Source organism: Sander lucioperca, chromosome 12 (assembly GCF_008315115.2).
Source record: "Sander lucioperca isolate FBNREF2018 chromosome 12, SLUC_FBN_1.2, whole genome shotgun sequence".
Taxonomy (NCBI): domain Eukaryota; kingdom Metazoa; phylum Chordata; class Actinopteri; order Perciformes; family Percidae; genus Sander; species Sander lucioperca.
The window spans coordinates 17,553,360-17,572,020 of NC_050184.1; the positions used below are offsets into that span (position 1 = coordinate 17,553,360).

General features: G+C 43.4%; 1 protein-coding gene across 2 annotated transcripts; it reads right to left on the reverse strand.

Annotated features, from left to right (window-relative positions):
* Nucleotides 1-212: 212 nt before the first annotated feature.
* Nucleotides 213-11,017, reverse strand: LOC116039185 (zinc finger protein 3-like). Of its 2 annotated transcripts, XM_036008315.1 has the most exons (5): nt 10,690-11,017; nt 10,151-10,239; nt 1,076-1,205; nt 583-991; nt 213-414 (listed from the first exon to the last, which is right to left on the reverse strand). In XM_036008315.1, the coding sequence occupies exons 2-5, from the start codon at nt 10,166-10,168 to the stop codon at nt 255-257; spliced, it is 717 nt and encodes a 238-aa protein (XP_035864208.1). In that variant the 5' UTR covers nt 10,169-10,239; nt 10,690-11,017; the 3' UTR covers nt 213-254. The 2 variants fall into 2 exon arrangements, with proteins under 2 accessions (XP_035864208.1, XP_035864207.1); XM_036008314.1 differs by having other exon boundaries at nt 583-1,205.
* Nucleotides 11,018-18,661: the final 7,644 nt, after the last annotated feature.

Below are 18,661 nucleotides of genomic sequence, written 5' to 3' on the forward strand. Positions count from 1 at the left end.
ACTTTTTCATTTAACACAAATAAGATAACATTGTAACAGCTAGGGCCGCACAATATGAGGAAAATACGAAATATGCCATGAGTTTGAGCATCCGAAGCCCCTGAAAAATGCTAATGAGTGGCAAAAAAGTAATAATCATTTAAAACAATATTCTCAGTAAGTAATCATTAAAACACACAGCATCAGGACTAACCCTTTACAAGGAAAGAAGCGTAATATGTAGTCGTAGCCACAGTTTGGCTCTGACAACATGTTCACGAGGCAGTGTGAATGAGCTGGTGTTTTTTAAGGCTATTACTGTGATAAAAAGTTTTTCCACATTGTTCACAGCTGTACGGCTTCTCTCCAGTGTGAATGCGTTGATGTGTTTTTAGGGTACTCTGTAGTGTGAAAGCTGCCCCACATTGATCACAGCTGTGTAGATTCTCTCCAGTGTGAACGAGCTGGTGTCTTTTAAGGTGACCATTCTGAGAAAAAGTTTTCCCACATTGTTCACACCAGTACGGCTTCTCTCCAGTGTGAACACGTTGATGGCTTGCAAGGTGACTATGCTGAGAAAAGGTTTTCCCACATTGTTCACACCAGTACGGCTTCTCTCCAGTGTGAATGCGTTGATGGCTTTTTAGGGTACCCTGTACTGCGAAAGCTGCCCCACATTGATCACAGCTATACGGCTTCTCGCCAGTGTGAATACGTTGATGTTTTTTTAGGTGACCCTGTTGTGTGAAAGCTGCCCCACATTGATCACAGCTGTAAGGCTTCTCTCCAGTGTGAATGCGTTGATGGCTTTTTAGGGCACTCTGTACTGCGAAAGCTTCTGGGCATTGATCACAGCGGTACGGCTTCTCTCCAGTGTGAATGCGTTGATGTCTTTTTAGGTTACTCTGTTGTGTGAAAGCTGCCCTACATTGATCACAGCTGTACGGCTTCTCTCCAGTGTGAATGCGTTGATGGCTTTTTAGGTGACTCTGTTGTTTGAAAACTGCCCCACATTGATCACAGCTGTACACCTTCTCTCCAGTGTGAATGCCTTGATGTATTTTTAGGTAACACTGTAGTGTGAAAGCTGCCCCACATTGATCACAGCTGTGTAGATTCTCTCCAGTGTGAACTCTCTGATGAATCTTTAAATATCCAGATGATTTGAAGGATTCGTCACAGTGCTGACAGTGGTGACGTTTGGGTCCCTCTCCTCTTTTCCGTTTCTATAGCAACAGACAAACAAAGAGAGTTCGTGAACAACCTTCTTTAAACCCTGAACTTGCTCTAACTCACAATTTTAACTCTTCATACAAAAATGTATGACAAAATGAAGGAAAATATGTGCTGGTTGTAGACATGTTATTATGGAAGCAAATGTACTCTTTATAACTTTTATTAGTTGCCTCACTCAGTAGCTAAAACAGAGAGCTCAACACACAGGGTGAAAATAGGAGCTGCAGCAATGTGCAGTACAACAAAAATATGGTGTTTTTTGAAAATGAAGGTGCTTTAAGTGATGTTGGGTGACGTTACTTCTTGTTGATGTTCGAAGTATCTTCAAACTAAACGAGACTAGCTCGCCCCTCCCTCCTCCTCATCCCTTCCCCTCCCCCTCCCTTCCCTGCTTCTGCGCACTAACCCCCCAAAATCCTTCATCGGTTATTGGCTGGAACACTGTTTGTGTATGTTCCGAGCTGCAGCTTGGCACAGTTTATTTTTGTTGGCATTTGTAGAGCCTGGACTGTCTACAGAGACCGCGTTTTTTACAGTGTGTTCAGGGGACAGGCAGCTCGCGGATAGTGAGATGTTTGCAGTATGTGACTAAAAACGTTGTACCCTAAAAAATGAGTGACCTCACTTAGAGCAGTGTTTTTCAACTTTTTTTGAGCCACGGCACATTTTTTACATTAAAGAAAATCCCGCGGCACACCACCAACCAAAAATGTTACAAAATGCCACATTGTAGCCTAATAAGATCAGAATCAGCATTTTTCCTTTTTAAAAATGTATCAATCACTGTTGCAGGCTTACATCGATGACCTCGGCCCTACTGCTTACATCCTGTCACTGCCACCTTGTGGCAGTTATTCTATTGTCTTAAAGTGCCCATATTATGAAAAAATCACTTTTTCTGGGATTTGGGGTGTTCTTTTGTGTCTCTGGTGCTTCCACACACATACAAACTTTGAAAAAAATCCATCCATGCTGTTTAGAGTGAGATACGGTTTCTGAATGTGTCCTCCCTTCAGTCTCTGGGTGAGCTGGTCAAAATCGGCACGGCTTTCTACGTCACAAGCCGAATCGAGCAGGCTAACCGCAACCATTAGCTCGTAGCGTTAGCATGCTAACGCTAGCATGCTACCTCATTCTCAATAGCAAAGCACTGCTACAACACACACAAGTTCACCATAATCTCCAAAAGAATTCCATGTGCGCCCTCATTTAGAAGTCTCCCAGCTAATCCTGCCTTGTAACTGACCGAAGTTGTAGAAACAGCCTTTCTTTTACTGTCTATGGAGCTAGCTAGCTGACATGATCTACATCTGAGCTACTGAGCATGTGCGAGTGCAATCAAAGATAGTCCAGAAGAAGAAGAAGAAAAGAGGTCTCACTCTGTAGCTAAAACAGAGACCAGCTGAAAAGAGGATCTGCAGCAGTGAGAGAGAGCGGTGCAGTACAACTAAAATATGGTGTTTTTAGAAAATTAAACCATGTAAACCTATTCTGGTACAACCTTAAAATACAATTATGAACCTGAAAATGAGCATAATATAAGCACTTTCAAAGTGAGAAGAAGATAATGTTACTCAGGACATTTACCATGAAGATCAATTACAACCACTTATCTACAATGCTAGAATATGATGCATAGCCTACCTACCTCACTCTCTCTCTCGTATGGGCTAAAATATACATTTCCTAAGTAACATTAACTCCCACTGCTAGCTTTTAAGGCAAAGTGTACAGCTGTTTGTGCAAATGACAATTGACTCCTTCAATGGTTTCAGTTAAGAGCAGTAGTTCATAAATGTAAATTTTTAGACTAGCATTCAGTCGGTCAGCTATTATCTGCTACTTTTGTTTTGTCCCTCCAGGTCAGAGATCGTCTGTTACCGTTCTAAACCGTTCTACAGAGAAGAATGGCGTCACTGTTTTGAGATTTGGCATGGGCCTTTTTTGAAGAAATGTAAATAGTTTGTCCTTTATATGAATTATAATGCTCATTATGTTTATTTTTGCACTGGATGACTCCAAATATGTAGGAGAACTGTTTTAGACAACACACATGCTTGTGTAGCGTTGCTGTACAGTTAAACAGTTACATGTTGAGTTTAACTGTTTTTATTTGTTATTTATTACTTTGTTTCAGTTTGAATGAATGTCTTTTATTGATTTTAATATTTATTTATATTTATTTCATTTAGCATGTTTTCATGGTTCAATACAGTTTTTTTATTTTTATAATAAAGTTCAGCACTGTTTTACTGGAGTGTCATGTTTGTTTTTATCCAGTATCAATTCTAAATATTATCGGTCGATTAATCGGTTATCGGCAAATACGGCCCAACCTAGCTATCGGTATCGGTAAAATCCACTATCGGTCGACCTCTAATACTAAGTAGTGTTCAAAGAGATCTGGCCAATTGGTCTGCGCTGCCGGCATTGCTACGGTCCAGGATTGCTGTTGTTAAAATGAACATAATTCCTCGTGTGAATTTCTTAAGTACAATGATCCCCTTACCCCCACCAATACATTTCTGGAAGAACCTGATACCGTAATTCGGCAGTATATTTGGAATAATAAACAACCCAGGCTAAAATACTCTACCCTGCAACGTACCACAGACAAGGGAGGCCTTGCCCTTCCTAACCTTAAAGTGTACCACAGAGCCTTTCAGCTACGGGCCCTCAGAGTGTGGATGGACCTCTCATCTACAGTCCCATGGAGAAAAATAGAGCAAAACCTCACTGGAAGGCTAAGACTGCACAGGTGTGTGTCCAAAAAAGTGTATGCTAGCATATGGTCCTATTATCACCAACACATTGACCAACTTTAAACAGTTGGAGGAGCAACTGCGCTACACCAAAAAGTCTTTCCAAATCTTTCTTCCTTTATCTTCATCTCAAAATGTTATGGAGTGCCCTGGGGGAACGGTCTTAAAATGCATCCAATCATTAAATGGCTTGTTGATTCTCCTGTGAGAGGATTAGCATCCAAGATTTATGTTAAACTAATGCAAGTATCAGTAGGAGAACTCCCAATAGTAAATAAATGGGAGCGAGAGCTGAGCCCGGAGGGGAACGTAATTAATTGGGAGACAGTTTGGGACAACATTTCCTACTGTTCCAAGAACCCAAATCAAAAGCAGATCCACTTCAACATATGTCATAGGACATATTGGACCCCTCAGAAGAGATACGTCTCTAAAGTCATCCCTACTCCCTATTGCACGTTCTGCCAACCTGAACAAACTGGAACTTTCCTGCACATGGTCTGGGAGTGTGAACAGGTGCATGAGTTCTGGAATAAAACAATATCAATAATATCTGATGTGATAGGATGTCGACTTCCTACTGACCCGATGGTTTTGTTACTTAATGATGACTCTAAATTACACCTACTTGGGAGAAAATTTGGCTAGCCGGATCAACTGCGACCAAGAAAATGATAGCTCAGCGCTGGATCCCCCCGCACTCGCTTTGTATAAAACAGTGGTTGCCGTATTTTCTGGACATAGTTATGCTTGAGCTCTCTACAGCAAGGATTAACAAAGCTAAATCATCGACTATAGACCTATGGAAAATGCAGCAGCACAAGTATCAGTCCTAATGACCTCAGCATCACAAGAATTGGAGGAGAGCGACTAGGCAAGGTGCGATTCCTGTTTGTATTTTTGTCTGTTTTTGTTTTCTGTCTGTTTTTAAAAAATGTATCTTAAAAAAACAAACAAAAAACAAACAAACACACAAAGCACAAAAAGAGGCCAGATAAACGGCAGTCACAGAAACCCAAATGGAAACCACAGGGCAAAGACTGTGGAAGATGTGGGAGTAAGCATGCCCCAAAAGAGTGCCCGGCATATGGCAAAGACTGTCAGAAGTGTGGGGGGGGGGGGGGGGAAAAATCACTTTGCCAGGTTCTGTTTAACAAAGAAGAAATTACATGTCATCTGGCAGGCAAAAGAGCAAAGTGAAAGTGAGGACGGAGAACCACTGTATGTGGAAGCAGTGACACTGACTGATATGGATGACAATGAGGACGAATGGATAGCACCTTTGAGTGTGGATGGAGTAACAGTTCCAATGAAAGTTGACACCGGTGCACAGGTAAACGTCCTGCCAATGGAATACTTCAAGAAGATTAACAAAAAGCCAAAGGTGAGACCCTGGTGAGAAAGGTGAGAAACTGAACTTAAGAGCATTTAACAATCAACCGATCCCATACAAGGGTGTTTTCAGAGCCACTCTTTCAGGAGAAGGACGCACTATAAATGCACTGTTTGTCCTTTGGGCTAATTAAGAGAGTCCATGTCATTGATAGCTCTATAGTGACACCTAGGGGTGCCGCTAAAAAGCATATGGACACATGTGCAGATTGCACTGCAGAGATAGTGAGAGAGTACAAGGATGTATTCCAGGGTGTCGGCTGCTTACATAAAGAGTACAAGATACAGCTGAGAGACAATGCAGAGGCGATTTCTTTAAGACTGCAAGGGAAGCTCGTCTTTTTAAATTTTAAATGGTCAAATATGTACTATTGTGTTAACATTTTATTGACTAAAAATGCGTGAGAACACGTTCATCAAGACAAGTTCGTTCAGAATCAGCTACATATAGCAGATCGACTGACTCGATTTCCTTCTCATACATTTCCGTAGCGTCACAGTGCATTTCCCTGTTGAACCCTGGCGTCCACTGACTTTAATGGGGCTGCTTTGAACAGCTTTTTCAGTGCCTGGAAACTAGACGGTCATTGGATAAATGCTGCGATTATGTCCCGCCCAAGGACGCTCAGCGTCTCTGGGGGTGAGTGGAGAAGTGAGCTGGTGATGATTGGAGGGTCTGTCGAAAGACTGCATCTCCTTTTGATTGACAGCGATTTTGTACTATAAAAAGTCACCGAAGCTATTCAAGCTCAGTCCCATCGCAGATTTTGCAAGTGTAGTAGAAAGACAAACTGCTGCAACCTATTTCTTGGTATTTGCTTGGCGAACTTGCTAGCCAATTGCTTATTTACCTGTAATTGACGGAAGAAAGACATAGAGTTGCACTGCGCAATAGCTGCAGACATCAACAGAAGCAAATAACTTTTACACCACTAGACTTTCTTAGCTGTAACTGCATACAGTATAAGATGCTTATTTTTGTAACACAGGAAAGCTGTGTGATTATTTGGTGTTCCTTAAAGACATGGAGTTGGACAGTGCAATGCCTCAGCTTTACAAACTGTTCTCATTAGTGGCAACAACTGGAACTACATCTGCAGGTGTAGAAAGGAGCTTCTCCTGTTTAAAGCGGCTCAAGTCCTACACCCGTAACACAATGGGCCAAGGCCGTTTAAGCAGCCTAGCTCTGCCGGCCATTGAGAGGACACTGGTCGAGTCACTGGAAAAGACGCGTAGTTGGTACGACAGGGTCACAGAGCATTTTCTTGAAAAGGAACGTAGGGCAGAATTTGTGTATGAATAAATGGATAATTTTTATGATGTAGGCCGAAAATGAGCTTCCCCTCTTTGAAAGACCAACGGCCGCCACTGATGCAGAGCCAGTGATATACGCTCTGAAAGAGAGACTAAGAAAAAAACTGAAATCCCTGATAGACAAAGGGATAGTAAGAAGAGTGCAAGAATCCACAGATTGGGTAAATTACTTAGTCATTGTGGAAAAAAAGAACGGAGATCTGAGACTGTGCAAGAGATTTGAATAAGTGGATCAAAAGAGATCACTACAGACTGCCAACAAAGTCAGACATTACAAGTGCGATGGCTGGAGCACGTTTCTTTTCCAAGTTGGATGCATCATCAGGGTTCTACCAAATTAAGCTGGATGAAGAAAGTGCAAACGTTCAACACTCCCTTTGGCAGACCTTGTTTTCCGCGTATGCCTTTTGGAATTGCCTCAGCTCCAGAGGTTTTTCACAGGACAGTACAGCAACTGTTTGATGGCAAGTGGTGTTAGAGACTGATCACAAACCACTGATTGCGATTTCGACAAAGGTACTGGGAGATGTGCCACCACGCATTCAACGCTTAATGCTTCAACACCAAGATCCTATGAGGTGCTTACTGAGTACGGCAACACACTACAAAGATACCGACGTCACCTGCTGAAAGTGCCACACACTTGCCTTGAATAGACGGAGATTATGGCGTTATATATGTGTCTCATTCCTGAGCGAGTAAAGTTTTGAGCACAGAAAACTATATTTTGCAAGCACAATACATTGCATTTTCAACAGAAATTAACACTCGTAAACAATTATGTAGTTTGAGTAAACAAAAACCTATTCCGTGCACAATAAATGTATTTGCATGTCTTTCTCTACTCGCAGGTAGACGCTGCTGCGCTCCGGTCATGTCTCCCGGGAAAACCATATTTTATAGATTTCACAAACGTCAGTATGACACGTTATGCCGTAAATAGTTTAAATCTGAGCATGTGCGACTCACATCTGCACTCGACTCACATCGGGCAGTGACACAGGTGTTGACTGAAAAACACTGTTCCTCCTAGATTCTTGTTTCCTGCTACTTGAAATTTAATTGGAGACGAACTGCCAATCAGAATTGACCTTTAATTCTCCGATTGGTTGGTTTTGTGGCACACTTGTAACGCTGTGAAAATCTGAGCGAGCGTGTCTAGAGTTGAGCGCGTAGAGAGAAGAGGTTGAGAGCGAGGGAGACATGACCGGAGCGCAGCAGCGTCTACCTGCGAGCAGAGAAAGACATGCAAATACATTTATTGTGCACGAAATAGTTTTTTTTTTTTACTCAAACCTTATTTTTTGCAAGTGTTAATTTTTGTTCAAAATGCAATGTACATGTGCTTGCAAAATATAGTTCTCTGTGCTCAAAACATACAATTACTCGCTCAGGAATGAGACCCATATATAACATATATATAGTGTAGAGCACGACCCACCCAGCTCTACAGCTGTTACTGGAAGTGGCACAGAGACAGATCGAGTTTGAAGAAACAACAGTGCCCGTGTCCGATTTTCTTCTAGACTACATCGTTGTTGTTCTCTCTGCAGCATTAAAACACGACGTGTGTTTCCAGGATCCCCTTAATTAAATACACTTTGTTCAGAAATGGAAGTTTTTAGCACAATCGATTGTGTGCTTCCTGCAGCAGCGTGAGCCACCAGCGGAAGACTGGGATTTTTGGGTGGTCAGGCTATTTATGGCTCAGGTCTGGCTCCATGCTGTTTTATGGTCCCAGGAGCCAATGGGAGATCAGAATTCTCGGACCTGTGGCCATTTTGTGCAGTAGCACCTACGTGTGACTTGCTGGTTGTTTGCCGTGAAATGGCTTCACCCTCTTTTCTGAGGAGACATGGATTGGAATTTTCCACGTAGGCCGTTTCTTTGTCTCAGGCCCATTGTCTCTGAGCACATGTTGGCTGGAAATCCTTTGTTTGAAAAAGATCATGGTTAGCCCACTACTGGATGGTCCCAACATTCTTTACATATGATATGCTTTGCTTCCTCATATATATAGTATGGACAAAAGAAAGACACGAAAAACTGAAATCTAGAAACTATAAAAAGACAATTAAGTGATAAACTCAATGTACACTGTAAACATGACTGTAACAGTGTATTCATCAGTTTTTAAAAAAACAGCAAAATATAATGATATAATATAATAATATATACAAAAACCATTGAGGTGTCCTCTCCCTGCTGTTACATGAATGTACAGTAGTCTACACTATATAGTTACTGGTCCAGTGATCTCAGACTATAACTAAGGAGGATTGTACAATTAGGATAGGTTTTATAATTGTATATAATTTTAAAAACAGGCGTCTCTGGCAGAGACTGAAGTTAATTATACAAAAATTATCTTTGATCATAAAGCCGATCTCTGGTTTATCAGTGAAGTGTCTGAACTCCACTGCAGGCTGGATTCTCTCCTCACAGAGTGACGGCTGATTGATTATGAACGAGTCCAGCGCGGGTTGAATGCACAGCGGTCGGATGCGTGTAGTCCCGTCTCCACCGCATCCATCTGTGAGGTTGTCAGCTTTGTGTCTGCATGGCGCACTCCGATTGGACGACCGATTTAACCGCCAGTCCTCAGCGAGGTAGTGGCATGTGTCACGAAGCTCTCCGCTCAGAGCGCCGTCCAGCAAAAAAGCCACGAGGCTTAAAACGCTCGGGAAAGTTAGCGTTGGCTGCAGCGTTGCTCTGCTACCAGCCTCTGTCACGTCCCGTGTGGAGCTTGTGAGCGAGCAGCTGAGAAGGCAGCGTCGCTGTCAAATCTGTCCCTGGGAAAAGTAACGTTGCGCTGAATTGAAAAAGGAACTACGTTTTGTTACCAACATTTTCAGTAGTAGCGCGTTACACTACTTTTTACCCCAAAAAAGTACGTTACTGTAACCCGACACTGCCCGCCAGTCAGTTTAAAGCCAGCTCGGGGGTGCAGACCAATGTTGTGGTGTAATGAATTGTGTTTACGGAGGACAAGTTGAGTTTCAAAACCCTTCCAGATGGTTCTCTCCACGAGACTAAAGGTAATTTAATGAACTGTCGATGTGAACTGAGTCAGCACCGGAGAACGTTAAGTCACAAATACCACCCGAGTATTACAAAGGTCAAAAACATATCCCTTTAAAGTACATTTAGAACAGACTAAATATGTGTGATTAATTTGCGATTAATAACGAGTTAACTATGGACAGTTATGCGGTTAATCGTGATCAAATTTTAATCGATTGACAGCCCTAATTTACATAAAATGATCCAATATGTAATAATGTCAATCAATCAATATTAATGCTGCATTGTTGAGGCCTTCCAGTTTATTTTGGGGAAACTATTCTTCTTTTTCTTACTATCAGTAACTGATGAAATACTAATGTTGATATCTAAAGTAAAGAGGAGATACATGTAGCATGCAATGACTAAACTAATACAAACACTTTGAGTCAAAGTGATTTCACCTTTTGTGGAGAAGTCATTCTTGTTCTTCAGTGGGAACTAATTCCAGACGGACGTCCTGAAGTCAGAAGTGTCCCGTCCCACAGACGAGCTGTGAAGTCAACAACCAGAGACACACCATGAGACAGGAGACACTATAACATCACTATACTCATATACTATCAGCTGATCAACAATATAGAGAGAGAGAGAGAGAGAGAGAGAGAGAGAGAGAGAGAGAGAGAGAGAGAGAGAGAGAGAGAGAGAGAGAGAGAGAGAGAGAGAGAGAGAGAGAGAGAGAGAGAGAGAGAGAGAGATATTAGAGTTTAAACAGCGGCCGCATGGCGCCAGGACCCCCCCGCTGGACCAGAACAGCGGGCCGTTAAAAGCCTTCTCCTGCTGGGCCAGTGGCTAGCATCAGGAGACGGAGCAGAGCCTCCACTCTGATTGGTCACATTCTCTGGACTTCACTCATTCACTTCATCTGACTGGAATCACAAGCACCAAAGCATTCTTCATCATCTTAGTCTCATGATATTGATAAAAGAAAAGGAGAACCTACCTGTAGGCTGTCCTAAACGCTCAACCCCCGTCCTTTCCTGGCTTATTAATATTCCTGTAGTCCGGAAGTGTCCACAGATGTAAAGAATTCATCCAGGTTATGAATATTGTCCTGTAGAGTCCATGCTAACTGTCTGCTAGCTTCATTTACCGACCTCGTTCCGTCTCCTCGCCCTGCACCGTGTTCCCGGGTATGTTTGTTTTCTTCAGGTTGCTGCCTACACAATGAAACTATCCCCGCCTTTTTCTGTTTAGTCTTCACCCCGGGACAGCCCCCGACGTCCAGCAAGCGCTCCCACTGTGGAGCGTCAATGCGTTGCGTCATCTCTCTGAGCTCAACAGAGCTAAGTCCCGCCTCCCAGAGCCAGCAGCCACATACATGTGATTTATGAGAACAAATATGTTCAACAGTGTTTGAATGAATGTAAAAAGGACGTGTAAGTCATTTTAAGTCTTTAGTATGTTTTTTTTCTAATAGCATAGAAGTGAGTAAAAGCATTTAGCAAAATGTGGTCACTTGGAGAGGTTTAGGAGAGGTTTTGGAGAGGTTTTGGAGAAGTTTAGGAGAGGTTTTGGGGAGGTTTTGGCCCACCAGTGCCACCTGTAATACCAAATCCTGAAAGCTCCCTAGCTCCCATTAGGTTAGGACTAGAGATCTGAAACTTTATAGAGGTATTGTTGACAAGGTCTAGAAGGTGTGTGTTGTGTTCTGCATAGTGTGGCACAAAGTATGTTTTAGTTATTTAACCAAAATAACTATTTTGAACCATGTTTGAACTGCTGTAGTGTATGTAGAGATCGCTAAGACATGTGACCAAGTGGGCAGCAACGTCATCAGAACGCAAAGAATTATGGGTATGTTTGGCCAGTTTACATGGGCTGGCATAGCAGGCTAGTGTTCTGGCATGAAAATAATGAAAACTTAGCGTGAAAAACAGAATATAATCCTACAAAATGCAGCGGGCTAAAGAAAACATTGTCAGACCATACCGCCAAAAATAAATCCTAATGCAAAGACGAGATATGACGAGAAAATAAAGGGAATCAAAGGACTGGATCCTTACGAGCACAGCGACTGGTCAAGGAACGTCAACCTGTTGCCCAACTTCCAGCACCCATATATATACAACTACATGATATTAAGTGTTAGTGCATTCACACACAACGTTTTCAGTAACTTCAAGTCGCTGCAGCAGGCCCAGGTCTTTTTTACAGATGGATGGGTCCAGGACCTGGAGATTGTAAAAGTGGGGAAGAAAACTGTCGTCCGTTGAAAGGTATGCTAATGCTTTAAGCACCACACTCCTCAAACACATCATGCATAAGTTAAATGGTAAATTGTGAAAACTTTGACTCGTTTACTGCTCTTACTAAATGCACTTTCTAGTAAAGCACTGTTGGAGCTACTGGTGCATGAGCCTGTTAAATAAAAGATATTTAAATTGTGGACAAATCAGTGTAGTATGCAGGTAAGCCCATCCATCCCCAGCCCACTTCCAACCACATTGTACCCCTGATTGGCTGCATGCATCAAATAGCTCAATGTGTCTTGCTAGTACGGTTTTGTAGGGCTGTAACGATTATAATCGTGATCAATCGCATCCAAAATAAAAGTTTATATTTATATAATAAATGTGTGTGTACTGTGTATAATTATTTTGTATATTTAAAAACACATACATGCTTGTATATATTTAAGAAATATTTGCATGTATATACTGTAGCTATATAGTTTTATATGTAATTTATTTTATATATAATTTATATTATATATAAATATTTTATATGTAAATATATATATATACTGCCTTGTGGCAGTGACAGCCACAGAGGCAGCTGCACTGGAAAAGAACACAAGACAGCAGCACAAGTCTGACATATGGCACAGCACATGGGCTGGAAGGATAACCGCCTCCATCATGCACGCTGTTGTCTCCACCTCCATAACCAGACCAGCAAAGTCAACTGTGGAAAATGTGTGCTATCCACAGAAACCTTCACTGAGACAGACTGACAATGGCCCAGAGGCCATTAAATGGGGGAGAGAAAAAGAGGATACGGCAAGGGTCTCCTAAATCACACAGACGGAGGGACATGAAAGTGGAACTCTGTGGATTCATAATCAACCCTTCTTTCCCTGAAATAGGCGCGACTCCTGATGCACTTGTGCATTGTGCATGTTGCGGGAAAGGATGTGTGGAGATTAAATGCCCTTTTAAGCACCAGGACCATAACATTCTGCAGGCATGTAATGACAAGGAGTTTTGTCTGCAGTCCACAGAAGGAAGGATGGAGTTGAAGCAGACCCACAAGTACTACAAACAGGTACAAACTCAGATCTTTGTCACCGAGTCACAGTTCTGTGACTTTGTTGTTTGGACGACCAAAAGCCTTGCAACTGTGCGTGTCATGCCTGACGTAGAACTTTGGGAGACACTTTTGCCAACCGCACAACATTTTTTTTACAAAGTTGTCCCACCTGAGCTTGTAGCCTGTCACTACACTCAACCCCCACCCCCTGTGCCTTCAGCTGACCTACCTGTGCCTTCAGCTGACCTACCTGTGTCTTCAGCTGAGTAGCTCAGCTGAGCTACCTGTGCCTTCAGCTGAGCTACCTGTGTCTTCAGCTGAGCTACCTGTGCCTTCAGCTGACCTACCTGTGCCTTCAGCTGACCTACCTGTGTCTTCAGCTGAGCTGCCTGTGTCTTCAGCTGAGCTACCTGTGTCTTCAGCTGAGCTACCTGTGCCTTCAGCTGAGCTGCCTGTGTCTTCAGCTGAGCTACCTGTGTCTTCAGCTGAGCTGCCTGTGTCTTCAGCTGAGCTACCTGTGCCTTCAGCTGACCTACCTGTGCCTTCAGCTGACCTACCTGTGCCTCCAGCTGACCTACCTGTGTCTTCAGCTGACCTACCTGTGCCTTCAGCTGACCTACCTGTGTCTTCAGCTGAGCTACCTGTGTCTTCAGCTGAGCTACCTGTGCCTTCAGCTGAGCTGCCTGTGTCTTCAGCTGAGCTACCTGTGTCTTCAGCTGAGCTACCTGTGTCTTCAGCTGAGCTGCCTGTGTCTTCAGCTGAGCTACCTGTGTCTTCAGCTGAGCTACCTGTGCCTTCAGCTGACCTACCTGTGCCTTCAGCTGACCTACCTGTGCCTTCAGCTGACCTACCTGTGTCTTCAGCTGACCTACCTGTGCCTTCAGCTGACCTACCTGTGTCTTCAGCTGAGCTACCTGTGTCTTCAGCTGAGCTACCTGTGCCTTCAGCTGAGCTGCCTGTGTCTTCAGCTGAGCTACCTGTGTCTTCAGCTGAGCTACCTGTGTCTTCAGCTGAGCTGCCTGTGTCTTCAGCTGAGCTACCTGTGTCTTCAGCTGAGCTACCTGTGTCTTCAGCTGAGCTACCTGTGCCTTCAGCTGACCTACCTGTGTCTTCAGCTGAGCTACCTGTGTCTTCAGCTGAGCTACCTGTGCCTTCAGCTGACCTACCTGTGCCTTCAGCTGACCTACCTGTGCCTCCAGCTGACCTACCTGTGTCTTCAGCTGACCTACCTGTGCCTTCAGCTGACCTACCTGTGTCTTCAGCTGAGCTACCTGTGTCTTCAGCTGAGCTACCTGTGCCTTCAGCTGAGCTGCCTGTGTCTTCAGCTGAGCTACCTGTGTCTTCAGCTGAGCTACCTGTGTCTTCAGCTGAGCTGCCTGTGTCTTCAGCTGAGCTACCTGTGTCTTCAGCTGAGCTACCTGTGCCTTCAGCTGACCTACCTGTGCCTTCAGCTGACCTACCTGTGCCTTCAGCTGACCTACCTGTGTCTTCAGCTGACCTACCTGTGCCTTCAGCTGACCTACCTGTGTCTTCAGCTGAGCTACCTGTGTCTTCAGCTGAGCTACCTGTGCCTTCAGCTGAGCTACCTGTGTCTTCAGCTGAGCTACCTGTGTCTTCAGCTGAGCTACCTGTGTCTTCAGCTGAGCTGCCTGTGTCTTCAGCTGAGCTACCTGTGTCTTCAGCTGAGCTACCTGTGTCTTCAGCTGAGCTACCTGTGCCTTCAGCTGACCTACCTGTGTCTTCAGCTGAGCTACCTGTGTCTTCAGCTGAGCTACCTGTGCCTTCAGCTGACCTACCTGTGCCTTCAGCTGAGCTACCTGTGTCTTCAGCTGACCTACCTGTGCCTTCAGCTGAGCTACCTGTGTCTTCAGCTGAGCTACCTGTGTCTTCAGCTGAGCTACCTGTGTCTTCAGCTGAGCTGCCTGTGTCTTCAGCTGAGCTACCTGTGTCTTCAGCTGAGCTGCCTGTGTCTTCAGCTGAGCTACCTGTGTCTTCAGCTGAGCTGCCTGTGCCTTCAGCCGATTCCCAGCCCACAGACAAACCCCAAAAAACGAGCACAGAACACAGTCAGAAAAACATTGGCCACATTACAGCCAGGTAAAACACCCAAGCACAAGGTTGTCCCACCAGCCCCTACCAGCACCCCCCCCCCCTCCAGCTGAGCTACCTGTGCCATTATTTGATTCACAGCGAGCACGAAAAAACACAATCAAAACACCATTGGCCACACTGCAGCCAGGTAACACCCCCCAGCCCAAAAGAAGGGCATGTGAAAAGGCTGTGTTGTGGTGCTTTTGCAGACAGCCTGAAGAGCTTGATGACATGGTTGCTTGCGATAATCACAACTGTCCTATACAGTGGTTCCATTTAGGTTGCGTTGGACTCAGCAGCGCACCAGCCACAGAAGAGTCATGGCAATGCGATGCTTGCACATGTCTGTGACTTATCACCCACAACCTACCTCATACATCTTATCTTTATCTAAATGTATTTACATGTTAAATATGTAAAGAAACTGAAATTAAGTTGGTTGTTACTACTATTTAAGTTCATTTAAGTTATGTAATTGTGTTTGCAACCAAAGAACACTGATTTTGCACAATTCTTCCTTAATACAGATTGTTTTGTTATAAATAAGCTGTTAAAAGTAAGAAGTTAAAGGGATATTTCACCGCTGTAAAGCTGAATATATCTTTAAATTAGGTCACTTATGTAGTATAAATGTGAAAAAAAATTGAAATTGGTGCCTTCTAGGCCGAGAAAAGCCAGGAAATGTGTTTTTGGCTCATGTGGATGAAAGGCACCAAATCCCAGAATGCACTTGCTTCGCTGCTCTGAGTCCACTCCCAAGCCACACCTACCATTTACAGACAGACAGTGAGACGGTCAACTCAATTCAAATGTGTTTTATTGTCATTTCAACCATATACACGAAACAACGTTTCATCGTGGCTCAAGTGGTTACACAATTCAGATATATAAAAACAACATTATATACAAACGACATACGAAACACATTATATGCTCCGTAAAGTTCAGCTAACACATACTAGCATTAGCACTTGGTAGGCTGTAAACAGAGTATAAACACAGCCGTACATTTGCGTGGAATGTAGAATGGTCTCATCTAACAGTCACAAACTCCACCAGCGGTTAGCAGTTAGTTGGATACAAGCACCCCATTTCTGCACCAGTCCGTGTTAAAAAAGCCCACCTCCACTTAGATATGAGTCCAAACGGACACTTCACCCTTCTGAACTAAACGTTTCTGCTTCAAAGTGAAGTTTAAACAGACTGAAATGTCCAGGCTCACTCCTCCACTATTGATTCATTTATTTCTGCGTGTATTTATTTATTTAACGAGACTTACGGTCATGTTTCGTCGTCCACAGTCCGAGTCCCGCCAGACTCCCTTTAGGAAACCTGCGATTTAAACTTCAAAAGGCTGTGACAGTCCGCTGCGCTCAGTCCTGGTTCTGGTTCTCCTGGGCTTCCCTTCCCTCCAGCGGACCCAGCAATACGGCCTGGGCCTCCAGCTGCGTGGTGTCGGTTTTGGCTCCCAGGAACGGGCAGTGAGCTCCAGGTCCTGCAGCCGCAGACAGACTCCGCTGTAGCTTCTATCCGGCCGCCAGCCACCGGCAAACACAGTGGAACTTCCCGGCGTGATGTGAGATGTGAGATATTTCATTGTGTGCCTGCTTTTGTAGTTTGAATGTGTCTGTGCCTTTGCACGTAGATTTTATATAATAACAGATTTTAATAATAACAGTAACACGATTCCCAAACATCTCTACATAGGGTCAGGAGGAGCATTTGAAAATGGGAGAGTTTTCTTTCTTTTGTTTTTGATTTTGGTAGACTGGGAATGATTTGCATCAGCACACCCATCAGTAGACTGAAAGATGGAAGGCCAGTGTAGTACTTCACCTTTGAATCATTGTCTGAGAAAATTCTCATCCAGGGCCTTTTTGGAGAGCTCTCCCTTCAGTTTTCGATTCTCCTCCTGCAAGCGGATTATTTCTTTGAGTCTGAGGCCACACATGGTGCACTTCTGCTGTTCATCTGCATTCCCCATTGGAGCACCATCATCCCCTGATATTTCAGTTTCCATATCTTCCTCTCTCCCTGCATTGTCTGGGGCTGGTGGTAGGGGCCGAGCCTCTTGTCCTTCCATCTCAGCCAGAGCTGCAGAGTAGTCTGATTGTAATAACAGTAAGAAGAAGAAACCGGAAATCTCTGTACTTGCCTGATGCCCAGGGCCCACTGTTTTCAAAACAGGATAAAAATGATCCCGATTTGAAAATTCCATGTTTTTGTATCTGTGATCAGGGACCAGTTCAAAAGTAGTCCTTGATTCCACACATCAAGACATGGGATTTGGCACTTTTGAAGAACTGGGCCCAGGGATGTGACTTTCACACCATACTTTTGTTACTGATTAGCTGCTCCAAGCATTTCAAGATACATTAGCATTAGCATGTATTGTTACATTAGCATGCCAAATGCCTAATGACGTCCTAGAATGACTGGCCTTTGTGTCAGAAAAGCTACAACTCTGTGTGAAAGGTACTTACACTTACACTACCGTTCAAAAGTTTGGGGTCGGTACGATTTGAAATGCTTTTAAAAGAAGTCTCTTCTGCTAACCATGGCTGCACTTATTTGATTAAAAATACAACAAAAATCAGTTATAGTATTAAATATTATTCCAGTGTAAATCATCTGTTTTCTATGTGAATATATAGTAAAGTAATTTATTCCTGTGATCAAAGCTGAATTTTCAACATCATTACTCCAGCCTTCAGTGTCACATGATCCTTCACAAATCAGTGTAATATGAGGATTTGAGGCTCAAGAAACATTTATTATTATTATCAATGTTGAAAACAGTTGTCGGTCTGTCAGTTGTACAGTTTTTTTTTGATGAATAGGAAGTTCAAAAGAACAGCATTTGTTTGAAATAGAATCTTTTGTAACATTATAAATGTCTTTACTGTCACTTTATATCAATTTAATTATTCCTTGATAAATAAAAGTATTGATTTCTTCCCTCCAAAAAATAAAAATAAAATTCTCACTGACCCCAAACGTTTGAACGGCAGTGTAGGTTCAATCCTTTGTCTAGATAAAGAAACTCCATTGGACATAAAATATATTGAGTCTACTTGCGTCTGTTACTAATATTTACCTGGGAACAAATGTCATGACCGGTGTGGACAGTGTGAACATGCTTTGAACACACCATCATGTGTGGTGGAGTGTTATCGAAGGTAATCTTGGGCCTCCTTACTGTTGCTATCCATGCCATTCGTCGCCTTTTTGTCACCTCTGAAACATGGCTTGTACTACTATTTTTCCACGCTGGAAAACGATAAAAGGATATTCCGTTCTTAAGCTTTATGCGACTTCTACCGTGAGAACGACTATTGCAGTTTCTAACTCAGCAAGTAGACGGCATCTTGAATACTGCGTTTTTCCCTCCATGCAAACAAGTCTGGCGCCTTATGATTGTGCCGCGGATTCCCAAAATGCTTTCCGTTCACCACGGGAATACGTCATGATGACGACACATGAGCAAACTCTGTTGTGTTTTCATCACATGCTAATCCAGCCCATTCTCAGAAACTAGAAGAATTTAGGTTTCACATGAAGTCTCATACATG

Bases quoted from the DNA above. Each gene is read 5' to 3' on its own strand.
- LOC116039185 (XM_036008314.1), bottom strand. The intron at 415-582 runs GTGTGAACAATG...GAATCTACACAG, and splicing joins ACTGGAGAGAAGCCGTACTG to CTGTGATCAATGTGGGGCAG.